The following is a 22,561-nucleotide window of genomic DNA, read 5'->3' on the forward strand; positions in this document are numbered from 1 at the left end:
AACCATGCCGCATGCTGCCAGTGTGTATGACCAACTGGTGGTGCGGATCGTAATGAGAACGCATGAACAGGTGTGACAGAAATGAATGATGGTGACTTGCATGAAACCGTGACATTGGTGTGCCTTGATGAAATGAGATGAACCGGTGCTGGGGCAACCGTGAGGCCCTGCAGACCCGTACGAAATAACTCACAGTTTGACGGGCAAACGCGACCCACAGTGAACCGAGAGAAACTGGGAAAAGAACAGCAATGCTCCACAACCAGAACCAGACGGCGACGAAAAAAGCTCTCAGAAAAACAGCGGCTCGCAGGTAAATTCCTCAGAACTCCAACAAGCGACTTCCTCTCACAAAGCTCAGACCTCAGACGGTGCAGGAGCCAGGTAAGGGGGGTGCCCTAAATAGGCTGGAGGCGGACCTCAGCCCCTCCCACAAATCCAGGCAAATGCCTTAATACATATCAAATCTTTTTTTGACACAATAAAGGCACAGAGAGCTATGGGGAATGGATATTGCGGATGTGCTAGCGGCGATCTAGCAGCCCATGTCCTCAGCTCTATACCCAAAATGCAGGTGACAGGTTCCCTTTAAGCTTATAGTACACTGGCAGATTGTCTGCAGATCATTGCTAATGAGCGTTCCTACAAACGATTGTTAGCGATGATCTGGCAGTGTAATACTGCCGACGATTATCCAATGAACGAGAAAACACTCGTTCATTGGACAATTGCGATTTTTAAGCATGCCTATAAATCATGGTTTGCCAGCGGCAGATTGTGCTGTGTAATCACAATCTACTGCCGGAAATAACTAGTTTGTCTGAAGACGAGCAATGGCATAACAATTGCTCCTCCGAATATTGAGGAGGAGATTGCTGCATGTAATAGCAAAGGTCTCCTCTACTGACGAGCGGGCGATTGCCGGGAAGGAACGGCAAGTGTATCTGCAAGTGTAATACTAGCTATACTCAGTGTTTCCATAACTCAGCAGGTGGAGGAGAGGGAAGCAGTAGCAGCAAGGGGAGGCACAAAGCACAATTCCCACATCACACCAGAAAGGTCCTGTCCACTTAGCAGGAATGCATCATCAGGTGTCTACAGATTAAAGTTTATGGTAGTCTGCAACTGAGAATTAGACTATGATTAAAGGGAACCTATGACCAAGAAAATGCAATGCAGTCGGCATGTTATAGAGCAGGAGGAGCTGAGTAGATTGATACATAGTTGTGTGGGGAAAAGATTCTGTACTTGCAATTTATTCATTAAGGTCTCTGCTCTTTTTATGAACCTCTGCCCTTTTTATGTTTTTATGTAGTGGCACTTAGAGCTTGGCAGCTAACTCTGCAAGACTACGCGTACTGAAAAGATTGACGGCGTTCCCTGTACGCATAGTCATGTAGAGTTAGCTGCCAAGCTCTAAGTAACACTGCATAAAAACATAAAAAGGGCAGAGGTTTAATTGAATAAAATGCAAGGTTTACTGAATCTTTTCTTAAAAAGCTATACATAAATATACTCAGCTCCTCCTGCTGTATAACAAGTTGCCTGCGGAGTGCACTGCATTTTCATAGTGACGGCTTCCCTTTAAAGGGAACCCATCATATTGAAAATGCAGTCCAATCTGCAGACAGCATGTTTTAGACCAAAATGAGCTGACCGGGTATATATCATTCAGTGAACTTACAATGGGCGTGCATACATACAGTTGCAAGCAAAAGTATGTGAACCCTTTGGAATGATATGGATTTCTGCACAAATTGGTCATAAAATGTGATCTGATCTTCCTCTAAGTCAAAACAATAGACAATCACAGTCTGCTTAAACTAATAACACACAAGAAATTAAATGTTACCATGTTTTTATTGAACACACCATGTAAACATTCACAGTGCAGGTGGAAAAAGTATGTGAACCCCTAGACTAATGACATCTCCAAGAGCTAATTGGAGTGAGGTGTCAGCCAACTGGAGTCCAATCAATGAGATGAGATTGGAGGTGCTGGTTACAGCTGCCCTGCCCTATAAAAAACACACACCAGTTCTGTTTTTTTTTTTTTTTTCACAAGAAGCATTGCCTGATGTGAATTATGCCTCGCACAAAAGAGCTCTCAGAAGACCTACGATTAAGAATTGTTGACTTGCTTAAAGCTGGAAAGGGTTATAAAAGTATCTCCAAAAGCCTTGTTGTTCATCAGTCCACGGTAAGACAAATTGTCTATAAATGGAGAAAGTTCAGCACTGCTGCTACTCTCCCTAGGAGTGGCCGTCCTGTAAAGATGACTGCAAGAGCACAGCGCAGACTGCTCAATGAGGTGAAGAAGAATCCTAGAGTGTCAGCTAAAGACTTACAAGTCTCTGGCATATGCTAACATGCCTGTTAGCAAATCTACAATATGTAAAACACTAAACAAGAATGGATTTCAAGGGAGGATACCACAGGGGAAGCCACTGCTGTCCAAAAAAAAACATTGCTGCACGTTTACAGTTTGCACAAGAGCATTGGGAGGTTCCATAGCAGTACTGGCAAAATATTCTGTGGACAGATGAAACTAAAGTTGAGTTGTTTGGAAGAAACACACAACACTATGTGTGGAGAAAAAGAGGCACAGCACACCAAAATCAAAACCTCATCCCAACTGTGAAGTATGTTGGTGGGGGCATCATGGTTTGGGGCTGCTTTGCTGCATCAGGGCCTGGATGGATTGCTATCATTAAAGGAAAAATGAATTCCCAAGTTTATCAAGACATTTTGCAGGAGAACTTAAGGCCATCTGTCCACCACCTAAAGCTCAACAGAAGATGGGTGTTGCAACAGGACAACGACACAAAGCATAGAAGTAAATCAACAACAGAATGGCTTAAACAGTAGAAAATACGCCTTCTGGAGTGGCCCAGTCAGAGTCCTGACCTCAACCCGATTGAGATGCTGTGGCATGACCTTAAGAAAGCGATTCACACCAGACATCCCAAGAATATTGCTGAACTGAAACAGTTCTGTAAATAGGAATGGTCAAGAATTACTCCTGACCGTTGTGCACGTCTGATTTGCAAATACAGGAAATGTTTGGTTGAAGTTTTTGCTGCCAAAGGAGGTTCAACCAGTTATTAAATCCAAGGGTTCACATACTTTTTCCACCTGCACTGTGAATGTTTACATGGTGTGTTCAATAAAAACATGGTAACATTCAATTATTTGTGTGTTATTAGTTTAAGCAGACTGTGATTGTCTATTGTTGTGACGTAGATGAAGATCAGATCACATTTTATGACCAAGTTGTGCAGAAACCCATATCATTCCAAATGGTTCACATACTTTTTCTTGCAACTGTATATATCTGTCAATTGCTGAGCAGAACTGCGCAACAAACATCTAATACTAGATCAGTATACTCAGCTCATTTCCCGCTAATCATGCTGCCTACAGATTTGACTGCATGCATTTAATGTGATGTGCACTTATCCCAGTTTTCAATACAATAATCTATCCTATGTACAACAGGGTTTGCTCTTCCTGCCATGCTGTTCCAATTGCAATAGTCATACCTCCTACATCTCCCCTCTTCATGACAGATGGATCAAATTTCTGAAACATTACTCAGCAGGAAGTTGATAAAAACAGGAAGTTCTCGATATAAACGACCTGCCAACATGAGCTGATGTAAAGAACAGGGAAAGGAAAGCACTGTCATGAAGAATAGATATATAAAGCAAAGACTACCATTAGTGATGGAAGAACATCTGCCGGGACGATCAAATGTTCGCGAACCGCAAGCTCGCGGCTGGTCCCATTAATTTTAATGGCAGGTGAACCTAAAAAAAACTTCAGCTCATATTTGCAGCCAAGAAATAATTACTAGAAGTGCACAAATAGTCCCACAACATGGACAGTGACATACCAGATGTATTATTCGAATTTGCGATCTCCATTCATTTTTTATTTTATGCAAAATATCGGCAATATAATTTTCCCGTACGCGCATGCGCAAATGCACTATACAGTACCCAAATGCACTATAAAGAAAGTATATTGGTATATAACACCCAGCTTCAATCTGTTTTTTTGGGGGACGACTGGTATATCACACCAGTAGAAATTATTTGTTCCAATAACGCTTGTCCCTCTATATACCTGCAGTATCGCAGCAGAACCGCACACAACTGTCGCACAATACAAATGCTCTATAATATACTTTCTAACATAGAAAGTATATTATAAAATTGTGCAAGGAAGGCAATCCATCAGAATATACATAAAGATAAAATGTAACCTTTAATAATTTTACTATGAGGGCCCATTCACACGTCCGTAAGTGTTTTGCGGATCCGCAAAACACAGATACCGGCAATGTGCATTCTGCAATTTGTGGACCGCACATCGCCGGCACTATAATAGAAAATGCCTAATCTTGTCTGCAATTGCGGACAAGAATAGTACATGTTCTATTTTTTTGCGGAAACGGAAGCACGGATGCGGAAGTGCGGATCCGCAAATGCGGATGTGGATCCGCAAATGCAGATGCGGACAGCACATTCCGGCCCCATTGAAAATGAATGGAAAATTACGGAATGGATGCGGACCCATTTTGCGGACGTGTGAATGGAAAAGATATCCCTCGAAATGAAAATAAATTAAATTATTAAAGTTAAGCAAAAAGCATAGATGTGGTAAGCAATAACAAGTGAGAAACTATATGTCCTACGACAATCCGGGGGGTTCCAGTGCACATCGATGAATCCAGGAGGGAAAGCAAAAAAAATCCATCCCTGTGCTAGATGATGATGTGGTATTGAAGGACAGGATGGGCAAAGAACTGTCCCTGATATTGCCCTACAGGGGGGCTGCTATTCTGGCCCTGATAGCCTAACCACAGACCACCCACCCTGATAAGAGCTACCCCATCCGGAACCTTACCCTATAAAAAAAATGGCCCTAGTAAGCCCCTAGCCCCTAGGCCCCTGACTTGCAGGTGATCACTATATAGGTCTATGTGTTTTTGACTCATTATAAAAGTGTATTATAAGTATATCGCACCCCTCTGTGTATCACACATATCGATAGCACACCTATACTAGTGCTTAAAATGACTTTTGTGGCCCTATTAGCTAGCGTTTGGTGTCCCTAAGAGCCTGTCCCTGCTCCACACAGCAACCTCTTCCTACACTGGCAAAACACTGAATGTAAAATGGCGACCAGATCAGGTTTATTTATAAGGTAGGGGGTATGTCCATGTGCTGAAATGTCTCAATTGGCTGTCCTGTACCACCTGATGGATGTGTCATGGGTCAAAGTTCTTCACAATGTAAAAGAATATGGCGGGCGCAAATTTCTCCATATGTTCACATGTTCGGCGTATAGCGAACACACAAAGTTCGCCACAAAACAACCCCTGGGCAAACCGCAAGGCCATCTCTAACTACTATTTAATGTTCTACCTTTAACACTGCCAACTCTAATTACTACAGCTCATAGGAATATTGTGATACAAGAATGCTCTTCTCACTTTATTTATCCCACCCCAATCTAAAGAAAATAAAGAAGAGTAGAGAGTCAGCTACTCAAAAGTTCTGTGATAAGTCCATGTGTCTATATTCTTTTTTGTAAACTCTTCTATTATTACAGAGGAGTAAAAGGTTGATGTACTTGTAAGGCTAGTTTAACACTAGTGGCACGGACCTCCGGCAGGCTATTCCAGTGGGTGAACAGCCTGTCGGATCCGTCCTGCCACTAGTGCACACGTGCCCCTGGACTACCGCTCCGGCCCCATTGACTATAATGGGGAGAGGCGGAGTTCCGGTGGCAGCACAATGTTCACCCGCCGGAACAGCCTGCCATAGGTCCGTGCCGCTAGTGTAAAAGTACCCTTACTATAATGACCTAATATTGTGTGTTTTACATATGCTATTTGTTCTTTATCTTTTGCAGACTTTTCAGATTTCAACCCAGCAATGCTTTTTATTACTGCAGAAGAAACCAAACAACAGATCACCCGACTTAATCATGAGGTATATTGTTTTTTTATTCTTATGAAATTTATGAAATGTAAATATATTTTCTCACAGTACTAAATCTATAGTAATAGTCTTTTTTCGGAAAAATTTGCTTCGATACGAATTTATTCGCGGCGAATTGCGTTAAAAAACAGCTATTTGGGGGCCTGCAGAGAGCCTTTATAGGGGTGTAGAACACTGTGCCTTGCAGTAACACGCATAGGGGGTCTGCTGTGGTAGTGAAACAATACTTTGAGTCAGTATGACATGCAGATGACAGGCATCACTCTTATAATCACTGCACACTTCACGCTTTCACCAGAAATAACTGCAACAGTGCAGTGCATATATATTTTTCTTTTTTTACTGTAATACGCCCCTATACGCCTTCACCAGAAATAACTGCAACAGTGCCGTGCGTATATATTTTTATTGATGGACTGGAATAGGCCACTATACGCCTTGACCAGAAAACAATCAAAGAGTGAAGTGTGTATACATTTTTCATGTAGTTCGGAAATACACCCCTATACGCTTTCACCAGAAATAACTGCAACAGTGCAGTACGTATATATATATATATATTTTTTATTTTTTACTGTAATATGCCCCTATATGCTTTAAACAGAAATAACTGCAACAGTGCAGTGCGGATATATTTTTCTTTTTTTAACTGAAATATGCCCCTATACGCTTTCAACAGAAATAACTGCAATAGTGCAGTGCGTATATATTTTTTGTTGTTGTACTGAAATAGGTCACTATACGCTTTGGCTAGAAAACAATCAAAGAATGAAGTGCGTATATATTTTTCTTGTAGTTCCGAAATACGACCCTATATGCTTTCACCAGAAATAACTGCAACAGTGCAGGGCGTATATATTTTTCTTTTTTTACTGTAATGCGCCTCTATACGCTTTAAATAGAAATAACTGCAACAGTGAAGTGCGTATATAGATATATTTTTTTACTGAAATACGCCCCTATACGATTTCACCAGAAATAACTGCAATAGTGCAGTGTTTATATATTTTTCTTTTTTTACTGTAATAGACCCCTATATGCTTTAAACAGAAATAACTGCAACAGTTTAGTGCATATATAATTTTCTTGTTGGACTGAAATAGGCCACAATACGCTTTGACCCCAAAAAAAATCAAAGAGTGAAGTGCATATATATATATTTTGTAGTTCTGAATTACACCCCTATATGCTTTCACCAGAAATAACTGCAACAGTGCAGTGCGTATATATATTTATTTTTTACTGTAATACGCCCCTATATGCTTTCAACAGAAATAACTGAAGAAGCGAAATGCGTAAATATTTTTCTTGTTGGACTGTAATAAGCCGCTATATGCTTTAAAACAGAAATAACTGCAACAGTGCAGTGCATATATATTTTTCTTGTTGGACTGAAATAGGCCACTATACACTTTGACTAGAAAACAATCAAAGAGTGAAGTGCGTATATATTTTTCGTGTAGTTATGAAATATGTCCCTATACGCTTTCACCAGAAATAACTGCAACAGTGCAGTGCGTATATATTTTTCTTTTTTTAATGAAATACGCCCCTATATGCTTTAAACAGAAATTACTACAACAGTGCAGTGCGTATAGATTTTTTTTTTTTACTGTAATACGCCCCTATATGCTTTCAACAGAAATAACTGCAGAAGTGAAATGCGTAAATATTTTTCTTGCTGGACTGTAATAAGCCCCTATATGCTTTAAACAGAAATAACTGCAACAGTGCAGTGCGTATATATTTTTCTTGTTGGACTGAAATAGGCCACTATATGCTTTGACTAGAAAACAATCAAAGAGTGAAGTGCGTATATATTTTTCTTGTAGTTATGAAATATATCCCTATACGCTTTCACCAGAAATAACTGCAACAGTGCAGTGCGGATATATTTTTCTTTTTTTTTACTTAAATATGCCCCTATAAGCTTTCACCAGATATAACTTCAACAGAGCAGTGCGTATATATTTGTATTTTTTTACTGTAATACGCTCCTATACGCTTTAAACAGAAATATCTTAAACAGTGCAGTGCGTATATATTTTTCTTGTTGGACTGAAATAGGTCACTATACGGTTTGGCTAGAAAACAATCAAAGAATGAAGTGCGTATATATTTTTCTTGTAGTTCAGAAATACGCCCCTATATGCTTTCACCAGAAATAACTGCAATAGTGCAGTGTTTATATATTTTTCTTTTTTTACTGTAATAGACCCCTATACGCTTTAAACAGAAATAACTGCAACAGTTCAGTGCATATATAATTTTCTTGTTGGACTGAAATAGGCCACTATACGCTTTGACCCAAAAAAAAATCTAAGAGTGAAGTGCATATATATATTTTTTGTAGTTCTGAAATACACCCCTATACGCTTTCACTAGAAATAACTGCAAAAGTGCAGTTCGTATATATTTTTATTTTTTTACTATAATACGCCCCTATACGCTTTCAACAGAAATAACTGCAGAAGTGAAATGTGTGTATATTTTTGTTGTTGGACTGAAATGCGCCCCTATACGCTTTCATTAGAAATAACTGCAACAGTGCAGTGTGTATATATTTTTCTTGTAGTTCTGAAATACGCCCCTATACGCTTTCACCAGAAATAACTGCAATAGTGCAGTGCGTATATATTTTTCTTGTTGGACTGAAATAAGCCACTATACGTTTTGACCAAAAAAATCAAAGAGTGAAGTGCGTATATATTTTTCTTGTAGTTCCGAAATACACCCCATACGCTTTCACCAGAAATAACTGCAATAGGGCAGTGCGCACATATTTTCCTTTTTTACTGTAATACTCCCATATAAGCTTTCAACAGAAATAACTGCAGAAGTGAAATGTGTATATATATTTTTGTTGTTGGACTGAAATACGCCCCTATACGCTTTTACCAGAAATAACTGCAACAGTGCAGTGCGTATATATTTTTATTGATGGACTGGAATAGGCCACTATACGCCTTGACCAGAAAACAATCAAAGAGTGAAGTGTGTATACATTTTTCATGTAGTTCGGAAATACACCCCTATACGCTTTCACCAGAAATAACTGCAACAGTGCAGTACGTATATATATATATATATTTTTTATTTTTTACTGTAATATGCCCCTATATGCTTTAAACAGAAATAACTGCAACAGTGCAGTGCGGATATATTTTTCTTTTTTTAACTGAAATATGCCCCTATACGCTTTCAACAGAAATAACTGCAATAGTGCAGTGCGTATATATTTTTTGTTGTTGTACTGAAATAGGTCACTATACGCTTTGGCTAGAAAACAATCAAAGAATGAAGTGCGTATATATTTTTCTTGTAGTTCCGAAATACGACCCTATATGCTTTCACCAGAAATAACTGCAACAGTGCAGGGCGTATATATTTTTCTTTTTTTACTGTAATGCGCCTCTATACGCTTTAAATAGAAATAACTGCAACAGTGAAGTGCGTATATATATATATTTTTTTACTGAAATACGCCCCTATACGATTTCACCAGAAATAACTGCAATAGTGCAGTGTTTATATATTTTTCTTTTTTTACTGTAATAGACCCCTATATGCTTTAAACAGAAATAACTGCAACAGTTTAGTGCATATATAATTTTCTTGTTGGACTGAAATAGGCCACAATACGCTTTGACCCCAAAAAAAATCAAAGAGTGAAGTGCATATATATATATTTTGTAGTTCTGAATTACACCCCTATATGCTTTCACCAGAAATAACTGCAACAGTGCAGTGCGTATATATATTTATTTTTTACTGTAATACGCCCCTATATGCTTTCAACAGAAATAACTGAAGAAGCGAAATGCGTAAATATTTTTCTTGTTGGACTGTAATAAGCCGCTATATGCTTTAAAACAGAAATAACTGCAACAGTGCAGTGCATATATATTTTTCTTGTTGGACTGAAATAGGCCACTATACACTTTGACTAGAAAACAATCAAAGAGTGAAGTGCGTATATATTTTTCGTGTAGTTATGAAATATGTCCCTATACGCTTTCACCAGAAATAACTGCAACAGTGCAGTGCGTATATATTTTTCTTTTTTTAATGAAATACGCCCCTATATGCTTTAAACAGAAATTACTACAACAGTGCAGTGCGTATAGATTTTTTTTTTTTACTGTAATACGCCCCTATATGCTTTCAACAGAAATAACTGCAGAAGTGAAATGCGTAAATATTTTTCTTGCTGGACTGTAATAAGCCCCTATATGCTTTAAACAGAAATAACTGCAACAGTGCAGTGCGTATATATTTTTCTTGTTGGACTGAAATAGGCCACTATATGCTTTGACTAGAAAACAATCAAAGAGTGAAGTGCGTATATATTTTTCTTGTAGTTATGAAATATATCCCTATACGCTTTCACCAGAAATAACTGCAACAGTGCAGTGCGGATATATTTTTCTTTTTTTTTACTTAAATATGCCCCTATAAGCTTTCACCAGATATAACTTCAACAGAGCAGTGCGTATATATTTGTATTTTTTTACTGTAATACGCTCCTATACGCTTTAAACAGAAATATCTTAAACAGTGCAGTGCGTATATATTTTTCTTGTTGGACTGAAATAGGTCACTATACGGTTTGGCTAGAAAACAATCAAAGAATGAAGTGCGTATATATTTTTCTTGTAGTTCAGAAATACGCCCCTATATGCTTTCACCAGAAATAACTGCAATAGTGCAGTGTTTATATATTTTTCTTTTTTTACTGTAATAGACCCCTATACGCTTTAAACAGAAATAACTGCAACAGTTCAGTGCATATATAATTTTCTTGTTGGACTGAAATAGGCCACTATACGCTTTGACCCAAAAAAAAATCTAAGAGTGAAGTGCATATATATATTTTTTGTAGTTCTGAAATACACCCCTATACGCTTTCACTAGAAATAACTGCAAAAGTGCAGTTCGTATATATTTTTATTTTTTTACTATAATACGCCCCTATACGCTTTCAACAGAAATAACTGCAGAAGTGAAATGTGTGTATATTTTTGTTGTTGGACTGAAATGCGCCCCTATACGCTTTCATTAGAAATAACTGCAACAGTGCAGTGTGTATATATTTTTCTTGTAGTTCTGAAATACGCCCCTATACGCTTTCACCAGAAATAACTGCAATAGTGCAGTGCGTATATATTTTTCTTGTTGGACTGAAATAAGCCACTATACGTTTTGACCAAAAAAAATCAAAGAGTGAAGTGCGTATATATTTTTCTTGTAGTTCCGAAATACACCCCATACGCTTTCACCAGAAATAACTGCAATAGGGCAGTGCGCACATATTTTCCTTTTTTACTGTAATACTCCCATATAAGCTTTCAACAGAAATAACTGCAGAAGTGAAATGTGTATATATATTTTTGTTGTTGGACTGAAATACGCCCCTATACGCTTTTACCAGAAATAACTGCAACAGTGCAGTGCGTATATATTTTTCTTTTTTTACTGAAATACACCCATATACGCTTTCACCAGAAATAACTGCAACAGTGCAGTGCGTATATATTTTTCTTTTTTTACTCTAATACGCCCCTATATGCTTTAAACAGAAATAACTGCAGAAGTGAAATGCGTATATATTTTTCTTGTTGGACTGAAATAGGCCACTATACGCTTTGACTAGAAAACAATCAAAGAGTGAAGTGCTGTCACGGCAGAGAGTGGGGAAAACCCCCCACCATACAATATCAGTCGCTGCTACACCGGAAAGCAGGGAACAGGGAGCAGGTCACCTCCTAACGCGACCCTGAAGATCTCCCTAAACTCCTAATGCATGAGCCGCCTCAGAAGGTAAGGGGGCTCATGCTCACCGACCTAGAACCCTAAGTATCCCTGCTATGCTCTAAGCCTGAAGACAGAGCAGAGACCACCCATTCATCCTACACAACGGATGCATGGTGTCTCCAGAAGCCTAGCAGCTGGCCACCAACTAGACAGGGTTCACAGCCGAATGACAGGTAAGTAACAAAAGGCCACAGACAACCTAGGTTACCAGAACTTACCTGCCGCCGACGAGATGGACCAGAAAACGCACTGTCTAGATGTTTGCTTAAACCCCTCCGGGAAAGCAACCCCCTTTCAGAGGAAACACACCACAACACAATAACCTCCAAACAAGTCCCACACCATAACAACATACACCAGGTGGGAGAGGGAAAACAGAAACACGCCGGAGAGGACACAGACAGAGCAAGGGAAACAATATAGCAAATAAGGGTGGCTCACACAGACATTTACATACAGCCAGGGAGCAGAGCTCCTACACAGACTGACAAGCAAAATCCAACTGACCTCAGGTTCCACCACCCCAACATATAAGGAGGCCTGAGGTCACATCCACCACACCTAGCAAACACACCTTAACCCCGTGCACACCAGGATGGGAAGAGACACACAACTTAAAGGGGAAGTGTCAAAACATGCAAAAACAACATGTTGCCACCAGCAACAAGCATGCACGGCTGAAGTGTCATGGTCCACGATACCAGACCATGACACAGCCGTGACAAGTGCGTATATATTTTTCTTGTAGTTATGAAATACGTCCCTATACGCTTTCACCAGAAATAATTGCAACAGTGCAGTGCGTATATATTTTTCTTGTAGTTCTGAAATACGCCCTTATACGCTTTCACCAGAAATAACTGCAATAGTGCAGTGCGTATATATTTTTCTTGTTGGACTGAAATAAGCCACTATACGTTTTGACCAAAAAAAATCAAAGAGTGAAGTGCGTATATATTTTTCTTGTAGTTCCGAAATACACCCCATACGCTTTCACCAGAAATAACTGCAATAGGGCAGTGCGCACATATTTTCCTTTTTTACTGTAATACTCCCATATAAGCTTTCAACAGAAATAACTGCAGAAGTGAAATGTGTATATATATTTTTGTTGTTGGACTGAAATACGCCCCTATACGCTTTTACCAGAAATAACTGCAACAGTGCAGTGCGTATATATTTTTCTTTTTTTACTGAAATACACCCATATACGCTTTCACCAGAAATAACTGCAACAGTCCAGTGCGTATATATTTTTCTTTTTTTACTCTAATACGCCCCTATATGCTTTAAACAGAAATAACTGCAGAAGTGAAATGCGTATATATTTTTCTTGTTGGACTGAAATAGGCCACTATACGCTTTGACTAGAAAACAATCAAAGAGTGAAGTGCTGTCACGGCAGAGAGTGGGGAAAACCCCCCACCATACAATATCAGTCGCTGCTACACCGGAAAGCAGGGAACAGGGAGCAGGTCACCTCCTAACGCGACCCTGAAGATCTCCCTAAACTCCTAATGCATGAGCCGCCTCAGAAGGTAAGGGGGCTCATGCTCACCGACCTAGAACCCTAAGTATCCCTGCTATGCCCTAAGCCTGAAGACAGAGCAGAGACCACCCATTCATCCTACACAACGGATGCATGGTGTCTCCAGAAGCCTAGCAGCTGGCCACCAACTAGACAGGGTTCACAGCCGAATGACAGGTAAGTAACAAAAGGCCACAGACAACCTAGGTTACCAGAACTTACCTGCCGCCGACGAGATGGACCAGAAAACGCACTGTCTAGATGTTTGCTTAAACCCCTCCGGGAAAGCAACCCCCTTTCAGAGGAAACACACCACAACACAATAACCTCCAAACAAGTCCCACACCATAACAACATACACCAGGTGGGAGAGGGAAAACAGAAACACGCCGGAGAGGACACAGACAGAGCAAGGGAAACAATATAACAAATAAGGGTGGCTCACACAGACATTTACATACAGCCAGGGAGCAGAGCTCCTACACAGACTGACAAGCAAAATCCAACTGACCTCAGGTTCCACCACCCCAACATATAAGGAGGCCTGAGGTCACATCCACCACACCTAGCAAACACACCTTAACCCCGTGCACACCAGGATGGGAAGAGACACACAACTTAAAGGGGAAGTGTCAAAACATGCAAAAACAACATGTTGCCACCAGCAACAAGCATGCACGGCTGAAGTGTCATGGTCCACGATACCAGACCATGACACAGCCGTGACAAGTGCGTATATATTTTTCTTGTAGTTATGAAATACGTCCCTATACGCTTTCACCAGAAATAATTGCAACAGTGCAGTGCGTATATATTTTTCTTGTAGTTCTGAAATACGCCCTTATACGCTTTCACCAGAAATAACTGCAACAGTGCAGTGCGGATATATTTTTCTTGTTTTACTATAATATGCCCCTATACGCTTTCAACAGAAATAACTGCAACAGTGTAGTGCGTATATATTTTTCTTATTTTACTGTGATACGCCCCTATACACTTTAAATATAAATAATTGCAACAGTGCAGTGCGTATATATTTTTCTTGTTGGACTGAAATAGGCCACTATACGTTTTGACCCAAAAAAAAATAAAAGAGTGCAGTGCGTATATTTTTTTCTTGTAGTTCCGAAATACACCCCTATACACTTTCACCAGAAATAACTGCAACAGTGCAGTGCGTATATATTTTCCTTTTTTTACTGTAATACGCCCCTATAAGCTTTCAACAGAAATAACTACAGAAGTGAAATGCGTATATATATTTTTGTTGTTGGACTGAAATACGCCCCTATACGCTTTCACCAGAAATAACTGCAACAGTGCAGTGCGTATATATTTTTATTTTTTTACAGTAATACGCCCCTATATGCTTTCAACAGAAATAACTGCAGAAGTGAAATGTGTATATATTTTTCTTGTTGGACTGTAATACGCCCCTATACGCTTTAAACAGAAATAACTGCAACAGTGCAGTGCGTATATATTTTTCTTGTTGGACTGAAATAGTCCACTATACGCTTTGACTAGAAAACAAAGAGTGAAGTGCGTATATATTTTTCTTGTAGTTCTGAAATACGCCCCTATAAGCTTTCACTAGAAATAACTGCAACAGTGCAGTGCGCATATATTTTTCTTTTTTTAATGAAATACGCCCCTATAAGCTTTCAACAGAAATAACTGCAGAAGTGAAATGCGTATATATATTTTTGTTGTTGGTCTAAAAATACGCCCCTATACGCTTTCACCAGAAATAACTGCAACAGTGCAGTGCGTATATATTTTTCTTTTTTTACTGTAATACGCTGTAATATGCTTTCAACAGAAATAACTGCAGAAGTGAAATGTGTATATATTTTTATTGTTGGACTGTAATACGCCCCTATACGCTTTAAACAGAAATAACTGCAACAGTGTAGTGCGTATATATTTTTCTTTTTTTAATGAAATATGCCCCTATACGCTTTTGCCAAAAATAATTGCAACAGTGCAGTGCATATATATTTTTCTTTTTTACTGTAATATGCCCCTATATGCTTTAAACAGAGATAACTGCAACAGTGCACTGCATATATATATATTTTTACTGAAATACACCCCTATACACTTTCACCAGAAATAACTACAACAGTGCAGTGCGTATATATTTTCATTTTTTACTGTAATATGCCCCTATACGCTTTCAACAGAAAACACTGCAGAAGTGAACTGAGAATATATTTTTGTTGTTGTACTGAATAAGATACTAAGATATAAGCCACTAAAGGCTTTTCAACATAACACTTGCAGCCCAATAACAAAAAGGTAGAATGACAGAGCTGTCGAATGACTATTTGGATCCCCAAATAATTGTTCCCTGCACTTGTAAATCACTTTCCTATCAATGTCCCTAGCACCTTCTGACATCTCTCCCTGCTCTAAGATGCTGTGAAATGATTCCTCCCTATCCTTTCCCTGCACTTGAAAATCACTTTCCTGTCAATGTCCCTAGCACCTTCTGACATCTTTCTCTGCACTAAGATGCTGTGAAATGACTCCTCACTATCCTTTCCCTGCACTTATAAATCCTTTTTTCGGTTTTTTTTAAACATACATTTTTTTCCAATTTCTGTCCCTATCGCCCTCACACGTCTGTCCCTGCACTTTGAAAGCTGTAAAATGGCAGAATCTAAAATTACTGCCGTATTTATAGGGCTGTGACATCACAGGACTGGCTGGCTGCTGATTGGCTGCATGCAAGCATGTCAATCTTGGTGATCCCGCCTACCCAGAGTTCCTTGCCCCATGTCCTCAGTCCTCACATGTGTAGATTCGTTACCACAAAGCAAGAGCAAGTTCGCATTAGTTGCAAATCGACCCCTCCCACTAAGACCCACCTCCCCCCAATAATTTGAGATTACAATATTGCCGTGAATAGCTTGGTACAGTACATGCCCTTCAGTGTACACAGCCTACAATTTAGGTAAAATATCATGAGTTATCTTGGGCATCTAGTCAAAAAAAGTTAGCATGGTTCCTCTTTTATTTTTTGATACCCCAGATGATATGCCTGAGGCACTTTCACAGTTCACCTACCTATTTTAGTTCGAGCTGGAAGATTCCAGTGGTTGATTAGTAATTCTAGAGGAATGAAATTTATTTTTCATGCATTTCCCTTCTCAAAACTTGTTTATAGTATTTGTTTCAGGTGAACGGCGCATTAAGCACATTAGTCAGAATACTGTAAGTCTGATTCATTAAATAAAGTGCATAAAATGTGAATATGAAGAGTTTAATCCATTAGAACTAATGTGAAACAACTGACTTGCATTACTCACATTAGTGGAAAATAGTTGTGACTCGTGAATGAAAAACAGCAAACTCATCAGCAGAATTAAACAAAAATAAAAGGCATTTCATTCGAGTTAAAAAACACCTTTTTGTTTCAGGCAATTTATACATTTTACATACATTACATTTTTTTAAACATGTCTTTGTTAATAATATTGCACATTATTCCCAAGAGCAATAATCAATTTTTCCATTTTTTTTTCCAATAATACATTACCCACTAAACATTTTATAATGCAACAATCTGCTAAAACATATCTGTTAGTAGTACTCTATAGTTTTCACCTATACACATACTGTGTACACATCTGTAGTTTATATCAAAATTAAATTATTACCCCCTCCCCCCCAGGAAAAAGGAGTTGTCATCTAGGGGACATCAATTATTTTTCCCTCCATTGTGTACAGTGAATATATGAATTTGATAGATTTAAAAGATATCTTAGAACCCTGCCCATCAACAGAAGTGAATGGTACTGAGTTCCATTGCCAAGTACAGCCACTCACACCTACAAATTATTCTATCCTTTAAACAGGAAATGGATCCTCCTTGTGATATGGGTGGAAATAGACGAGACAAGAAATGTCATTTATCATTCAATAGTTTAAGGGGTTTTCCGAGACTTAAATACTGATGATCTATCCCAGGCTGAGAACAGCCAAACAAGTGTATATGTTGGGAGTCATAGTTTTACCACAGCTGGAGTGACAGAGGTTAGCCATGACAGATCTATCCAACACCCGGGAACCCTTGACAATCAGCTGTTTGAAAAGGCAGCTGTCTTCTCTCAGCTTTCCCTAGGCTAAGTGATGCCATGTTCTTTGGTCACGTAGCCTAGGCACATCTCAGCCCAATAATAGTAAATGGGGCTGATCTGCGATACCAAGCACAGCCGCTATACAGTCTACAGTGCTGTGCTTGGTGAATGAAGAGAAGGCTGCATTGCTCACAGAAGCCTTCTTAAACAGCTGATTGGCGGGGATCCCAGGTGTTGGACCCTTACCGATCAGATACTGATGACCAAAGGGGAACGTGATGGTTGGCAAGTGGCATTAATGGCATTATACAGGCCAGAGCAGCAGCCGTACAGCATGTGATTGTTGGAAAGTGGCATGATGCAGGCCACATCATGCAGCAGCTGTACACAACATGATGGTAGGTAGGCAGACATACGGACAGCAAGAGTGGCAAGACGGGGCTCTGGCAGCAAGGAGAGGTCTATTGATCGCATTCAGCCTGCCTGGATTTGAGTACATTTCTGTATTCATACAGTAATTACATACATATGCTGCTTAATGAAATTTAATCCCCCTTCCCCCCCAAACTTTCCACTTGTGTGGAAAGTGAGTACATGGAAACTGACCCTTAGGCATTAGTTGCAGTTGCATGATCCCTTAAAGAAACTTAACCACCCCTCAACCCCCAATTTTACTTTTATTTTTATCTGTAAGCATCGACAGAATTTTTTAATTTTAAATCAACTGTGTGGAAACTATCACTGAGCGAACAAAAAAAAGCTAAAATTTAACCTTTAATATAAACATTAAAAAATCACATAAGCCCCAAAACATAGATAGCAATAGGATAATACACATATAATGACTCGTGTCTACACTCAGGAGGAATGGTCAGTATAGTGCACGTACCACAAAGGAAGACAACAAGGACAAAAATAGCATTACAAGGGGTAGAAGCGGCTGAGCTGAGCTTAACTCTGGCACGTTTTGGGCCTAACCCACCCATTGCGTCAGTGGCATCACCAGATCCCAAATCAGACGTGGCGCTGGCTTTTCTTTGGGAGGTATGTAGCCTTTGCTCTTTATTGCTGCTGGCATCATCCTCCTCTTCTGATGTGGCCCCCCTCCCCTGCTATTCCATGATTGTCACTGTCGCTGCCCCCAACACCAATAGCGTGGCTACGGGGGTACTACTACTACCACCGTCAACAAGGCTATGCCTGGGGTCTGCAGCCTCAAAAAAAATATATGTGATTAAAAATGTGAAATATGGAAATTTGTTTGGGCCTAAATTCAGTATCACTCCCAGATACCTTTGTGTGCTGCCCTGTCTATTGGTGTAGTAATCACTTATATATACTGCTAGGTGGAATATAATCAACAACCCCTCCCAAAAAAATATTTTTGATTAAAAACATGTGAAATACGAAAATGGATTTGGGCCTAAATTCGTTATCTTTGTGTGCTGCCCTGTATATTGGTGTAGTAATCACGTATATATGCTACTAGTTCGAATATAATCAATAGAGTTAAGCGAATCGAATCCAACAAAATGGAATTCGATCCGAATTTCAGGATAAATTCGATTAGCCGCAAAATCTCCTCATGCTTCATGGTAGCGAATTGATTTAACCTGTAGTAGTGAAAAAAACAAAAAAATCATACTTACCTCCTCCATTTTCTCATGACGGGCAAGCCACAGCCATCCTGATTGAAGATCTCAGCCGAAAAACCGTGCATGGTGATGTATGGCGTATGATGCGAGTAAACGGAGGCGTTAAGTATGATTTAATTTTTTTTCTTCTGTTAATTTGGTGTAGTAATCATGTATACATGCTGCTAGTTTGAATATAATCAATATATTTAATATTTAATAGAGTTGAGCAAATCGAATCCAACAAAGTGGAATCCAATCACTGTTTTCACTCTCAGATGCCGCGATCATGTATGAACGTGGCGTCGAGGGGTACAATGATGGGGAGCGGTGCTATCGCAATTCCCTGTCATTGCACCAGCTTCTTACAAAAAAATGCGCTTCATGACGAAGTAATTTGTCACAAAGCTAATTTTTTGGTAAAATTCGGTGAGTTGTTTTTTTTTTTTTTTTTTAATAAATATTTTTATTTTGAAAAAGACATACAATTAGTACAAAGACCGATTCAGAACAGATCATTGTAAATAATATAATAGTCATAAACATAAATATCCTTTTATCCCTCCCCCCCCCACCCCCATTGGCTGTCATTTCCCTCAATTCATTCAAATACTACAGATAATACAAACATTAAAGATATAAAGATATCTACGTGGCTCTGCGTGCTACTCTCCGCTTCCTTTCAATGTCCTCATAGATTTTGATTTGTTGAAGGTATAGATCCCATTCCCTAAAAGAGGGCTGAGAGACAGAGCCCCAGTACTTCACCAATATAGCCTTCGCTACCATCAGACCTCTCATCCAAATCCGTCTAATCTGGGGGGGGACTTCCGTTTCTGAACCATAGTCACCGAAGATCACTATCAATATCCCCGGGTTATATTTCATTAGGGATTCCTGTTGTAAAGCAAAGAAAACCTCGTCCCAATATTTTCTTATTTTAGTGCAACTCCAAAGCAGATGGACATAGTCCGCATCAACATAGCCGCATTTAGGGCAGCAACAGTCCCGGCCCCTATTTTGGGGGAATTTCCTCTGGATTTTGGGCGTATAATACAACCTATGGAGGATTTTAAATTGAATTAGTCTATGTGCACTGGAAACTGTCGCCTTTCTCACGCTCCTATAGATAATAGGCCACTGCAAAGGAGGGAAATTCAACTCTTGTTCCCATTTGCAGCCGAGTTTAATTTTCCAAAACTTCGCTCATCTCTAATAATCAATCCCCATTGAAAAAAAACTTGATTGGAAACGTGTTTGTGAACACAGAAATAAAGGGAAACAGATACTTTTGTCTGTTGGCCTGTGTATTGGTTTTGAGCACCTATATGCTGGTTTAATTTAATTGAACAAGTCCCAAAATAACATTTAAATTGCAACCATGTGGAAATATAATTAACGTAAACGGACAATTAAGGCCTGATACTCAATTTCTCGCTAATACACCGAGGTAGATTGCTGCTATACCTTGTGTCATATATATATATATATGCTGGTTTAACTACATTTAACAATGCCAATAAAAAATTGTATTCCAACCGTGTGGAAACTGAAAATATATAAACGGATGACTGAGGCTTGATGCTCAATTTCTCGTTAATACACACTGGTAGATTACTGCTATAACTTGTGTCTTGTTTTAATCACATATATATGCTGGTTTAACTACATTTAATAATGCCAATAAACATTTATCTTCCAATGGAGAGGAAACTGAAAATATATAAACGGATGACTGAGGCTTGATGCTCAATCTCTCATTAATGCACACTGGTAGATTGCTGCTATACCTTGTGACTTGTAGTAATCAATACTTAAATGGACGATTGAGGCGTGATGCTTAACTTAACAGACACAGGTAGATTGCTGTCACACCATGGGCATTGATGCAGTAATCACGTGTTTGCTTGAGAAAGGCTCTGTATTCGAGCCGAAACGTTGCCTCACTGTGCCACTGTGGCTGAATAAATCACGGTTTTCTATTGGAAGTGCTGTCCGTTTCCTTATATATATATATATATATATATATATACACACTGCTCAAAAAAATATGGAGGTCTGGATTTGGAGTCACACTCAAAATTAAAGTGGAAAAACACACTACAGGCTGATCCAACTTTGATGTAATGTCCTTAAAACGAGTCAAAATGAGGCTCAGTAGTGTGTGTGGCCTCCACGTGCCTGTATGACCTCCCTACAACGCCTGTGCATGCTCCTGATGAGGTGGCGGACGGTCTCCTGAGGGATCTCCTCCCAGACCTGGACTAAAGCATCTGCCAATTCCTGGACAGTCTGTGGTGCAACGTGACGTTGGTGGATAGAGCGAGACATGATGTCCCAGATGTGCTCAATTGTATTCAGGTCTGGGGAACGGGCAGGCCAGTCCATAGCATCAATGCCTTCGTCTTGCAGGAACTGCTGACACACTCCAGCCACATGAGGTCTAGCATTGTCTTGCATTAGGAGGAACCCAGGGCCAACCGCACCAGCATATGGTCTCACAAGGGGTCTGAGGATCTCATCTCGGTACCTAATGGCAGTCAGGCTACCTCTGGCGAGCACATGGAGGGCTGTGCGGCCCTCCAAAGAAATGCCACCCCACACCATTACTGACCCAATGCCAAACCGGTCATGCTGGAGGATGTTGCAGGCAGCAGAACGTTCTCCACGGCGTCTCCAGACTCTGTCACGTCTGTCACATGTGCTCAGTGTGAACCTGGTTTCATCTGTGAAGAGCACAGGGCGCCAGTGGCGAATTTGCCAATCTTGGTGTTCTCTGGCAAATGCCAAATGTCCTGCACGGTGTTGGGCTGTGGACGTTGGGCCCTCATATCACCCTCATGGAGTCTGTTTCTGACCGTTTGAGCAGACACATGCACATTTGTGGCCTGCTGGAGGTAATTTTGCAGGGCTCTGGCAGTGCTCCTCCTGTTCCTCCTTGCACAAAGGCGGAGGTAGCGGTCCTGCTGCTGGGTTGTTGCCCTCCTACGGCCTCCTCTACATCTCCTGATGTACTGGCCTGTCTCCTGGTAGCGCCTCCATGCTCTGGACACTACGCTGACAGACACAGCAAACCTTCTTGCCACAGCTCGCATTGATGTGCCATCCTGGATAAGCTGCACTACCTGAGCCACTTGTGTGGGTTATAGACTCCGTCTCATGCTACCACTAGAGTGAAAGCACCGCCAGCATTCAAAAGTGACCAAAACATCAGCCAGGAAGCATAGGAACTGAGAAGTGGTCTGTGGTCACCACCTGCAGAACCACTCCTTTATTGGGGGTGTCTTGCTAATTGCCTATAATTTCCACCTGTTGTCTATCCCATTTGCACAACAGCATGTGAAATTGATTGTCACTCAGTGTTGCTTCCTAAGTGGACAGATTTCACAGAAGTGTGATTGACTTGGAGTTACATTGTGTTGTTTAAGTGTTCCCTTTATTTTTTTTTTGAGCATTTTTTGACTATGAAGGCATCAAAACTATGAATTA

At 39.9% G+C, this 22,561-nt stretch overlaps 1 protein-coding gene across 1 annotated transcript in view; it reads left to right on the forward strand.

The window, feature by feature from the left end:
• The window catches only part of KCNH8 (potassium voltage-gated channel subfamily H member 8), a 726,151-nt gene that overhangs the window by 697,655 nt on the left and 5,935 nt on the right, over positions 1-22,561 (forward strand). The window contains exon 15 of the mRNA XM_040433027.1: positions 5,932-6,002. Coding sequence (XP_040288961.1) covers positions 5,932-6,002 — 71 coding nt within the window. The remainder of the gene's footprint in view (positions 1-5,931; positions 6,003-22,561) is intronic.

The sequence above is a fragment of the Bufo bufo genome, chromosome 5 (genome assembly GCF_905171765.1).
Source record: "Bufo bufo chromosome 5, aBufBuf1.1, whole genome shotgun sequence".
In the NCBI taxonomy this organism is placed as follows: Eukaryota; Metazoa; Chordata; class Amphibia; order Anura; family Bufonidae; genus Bufo; species Bufo bufo.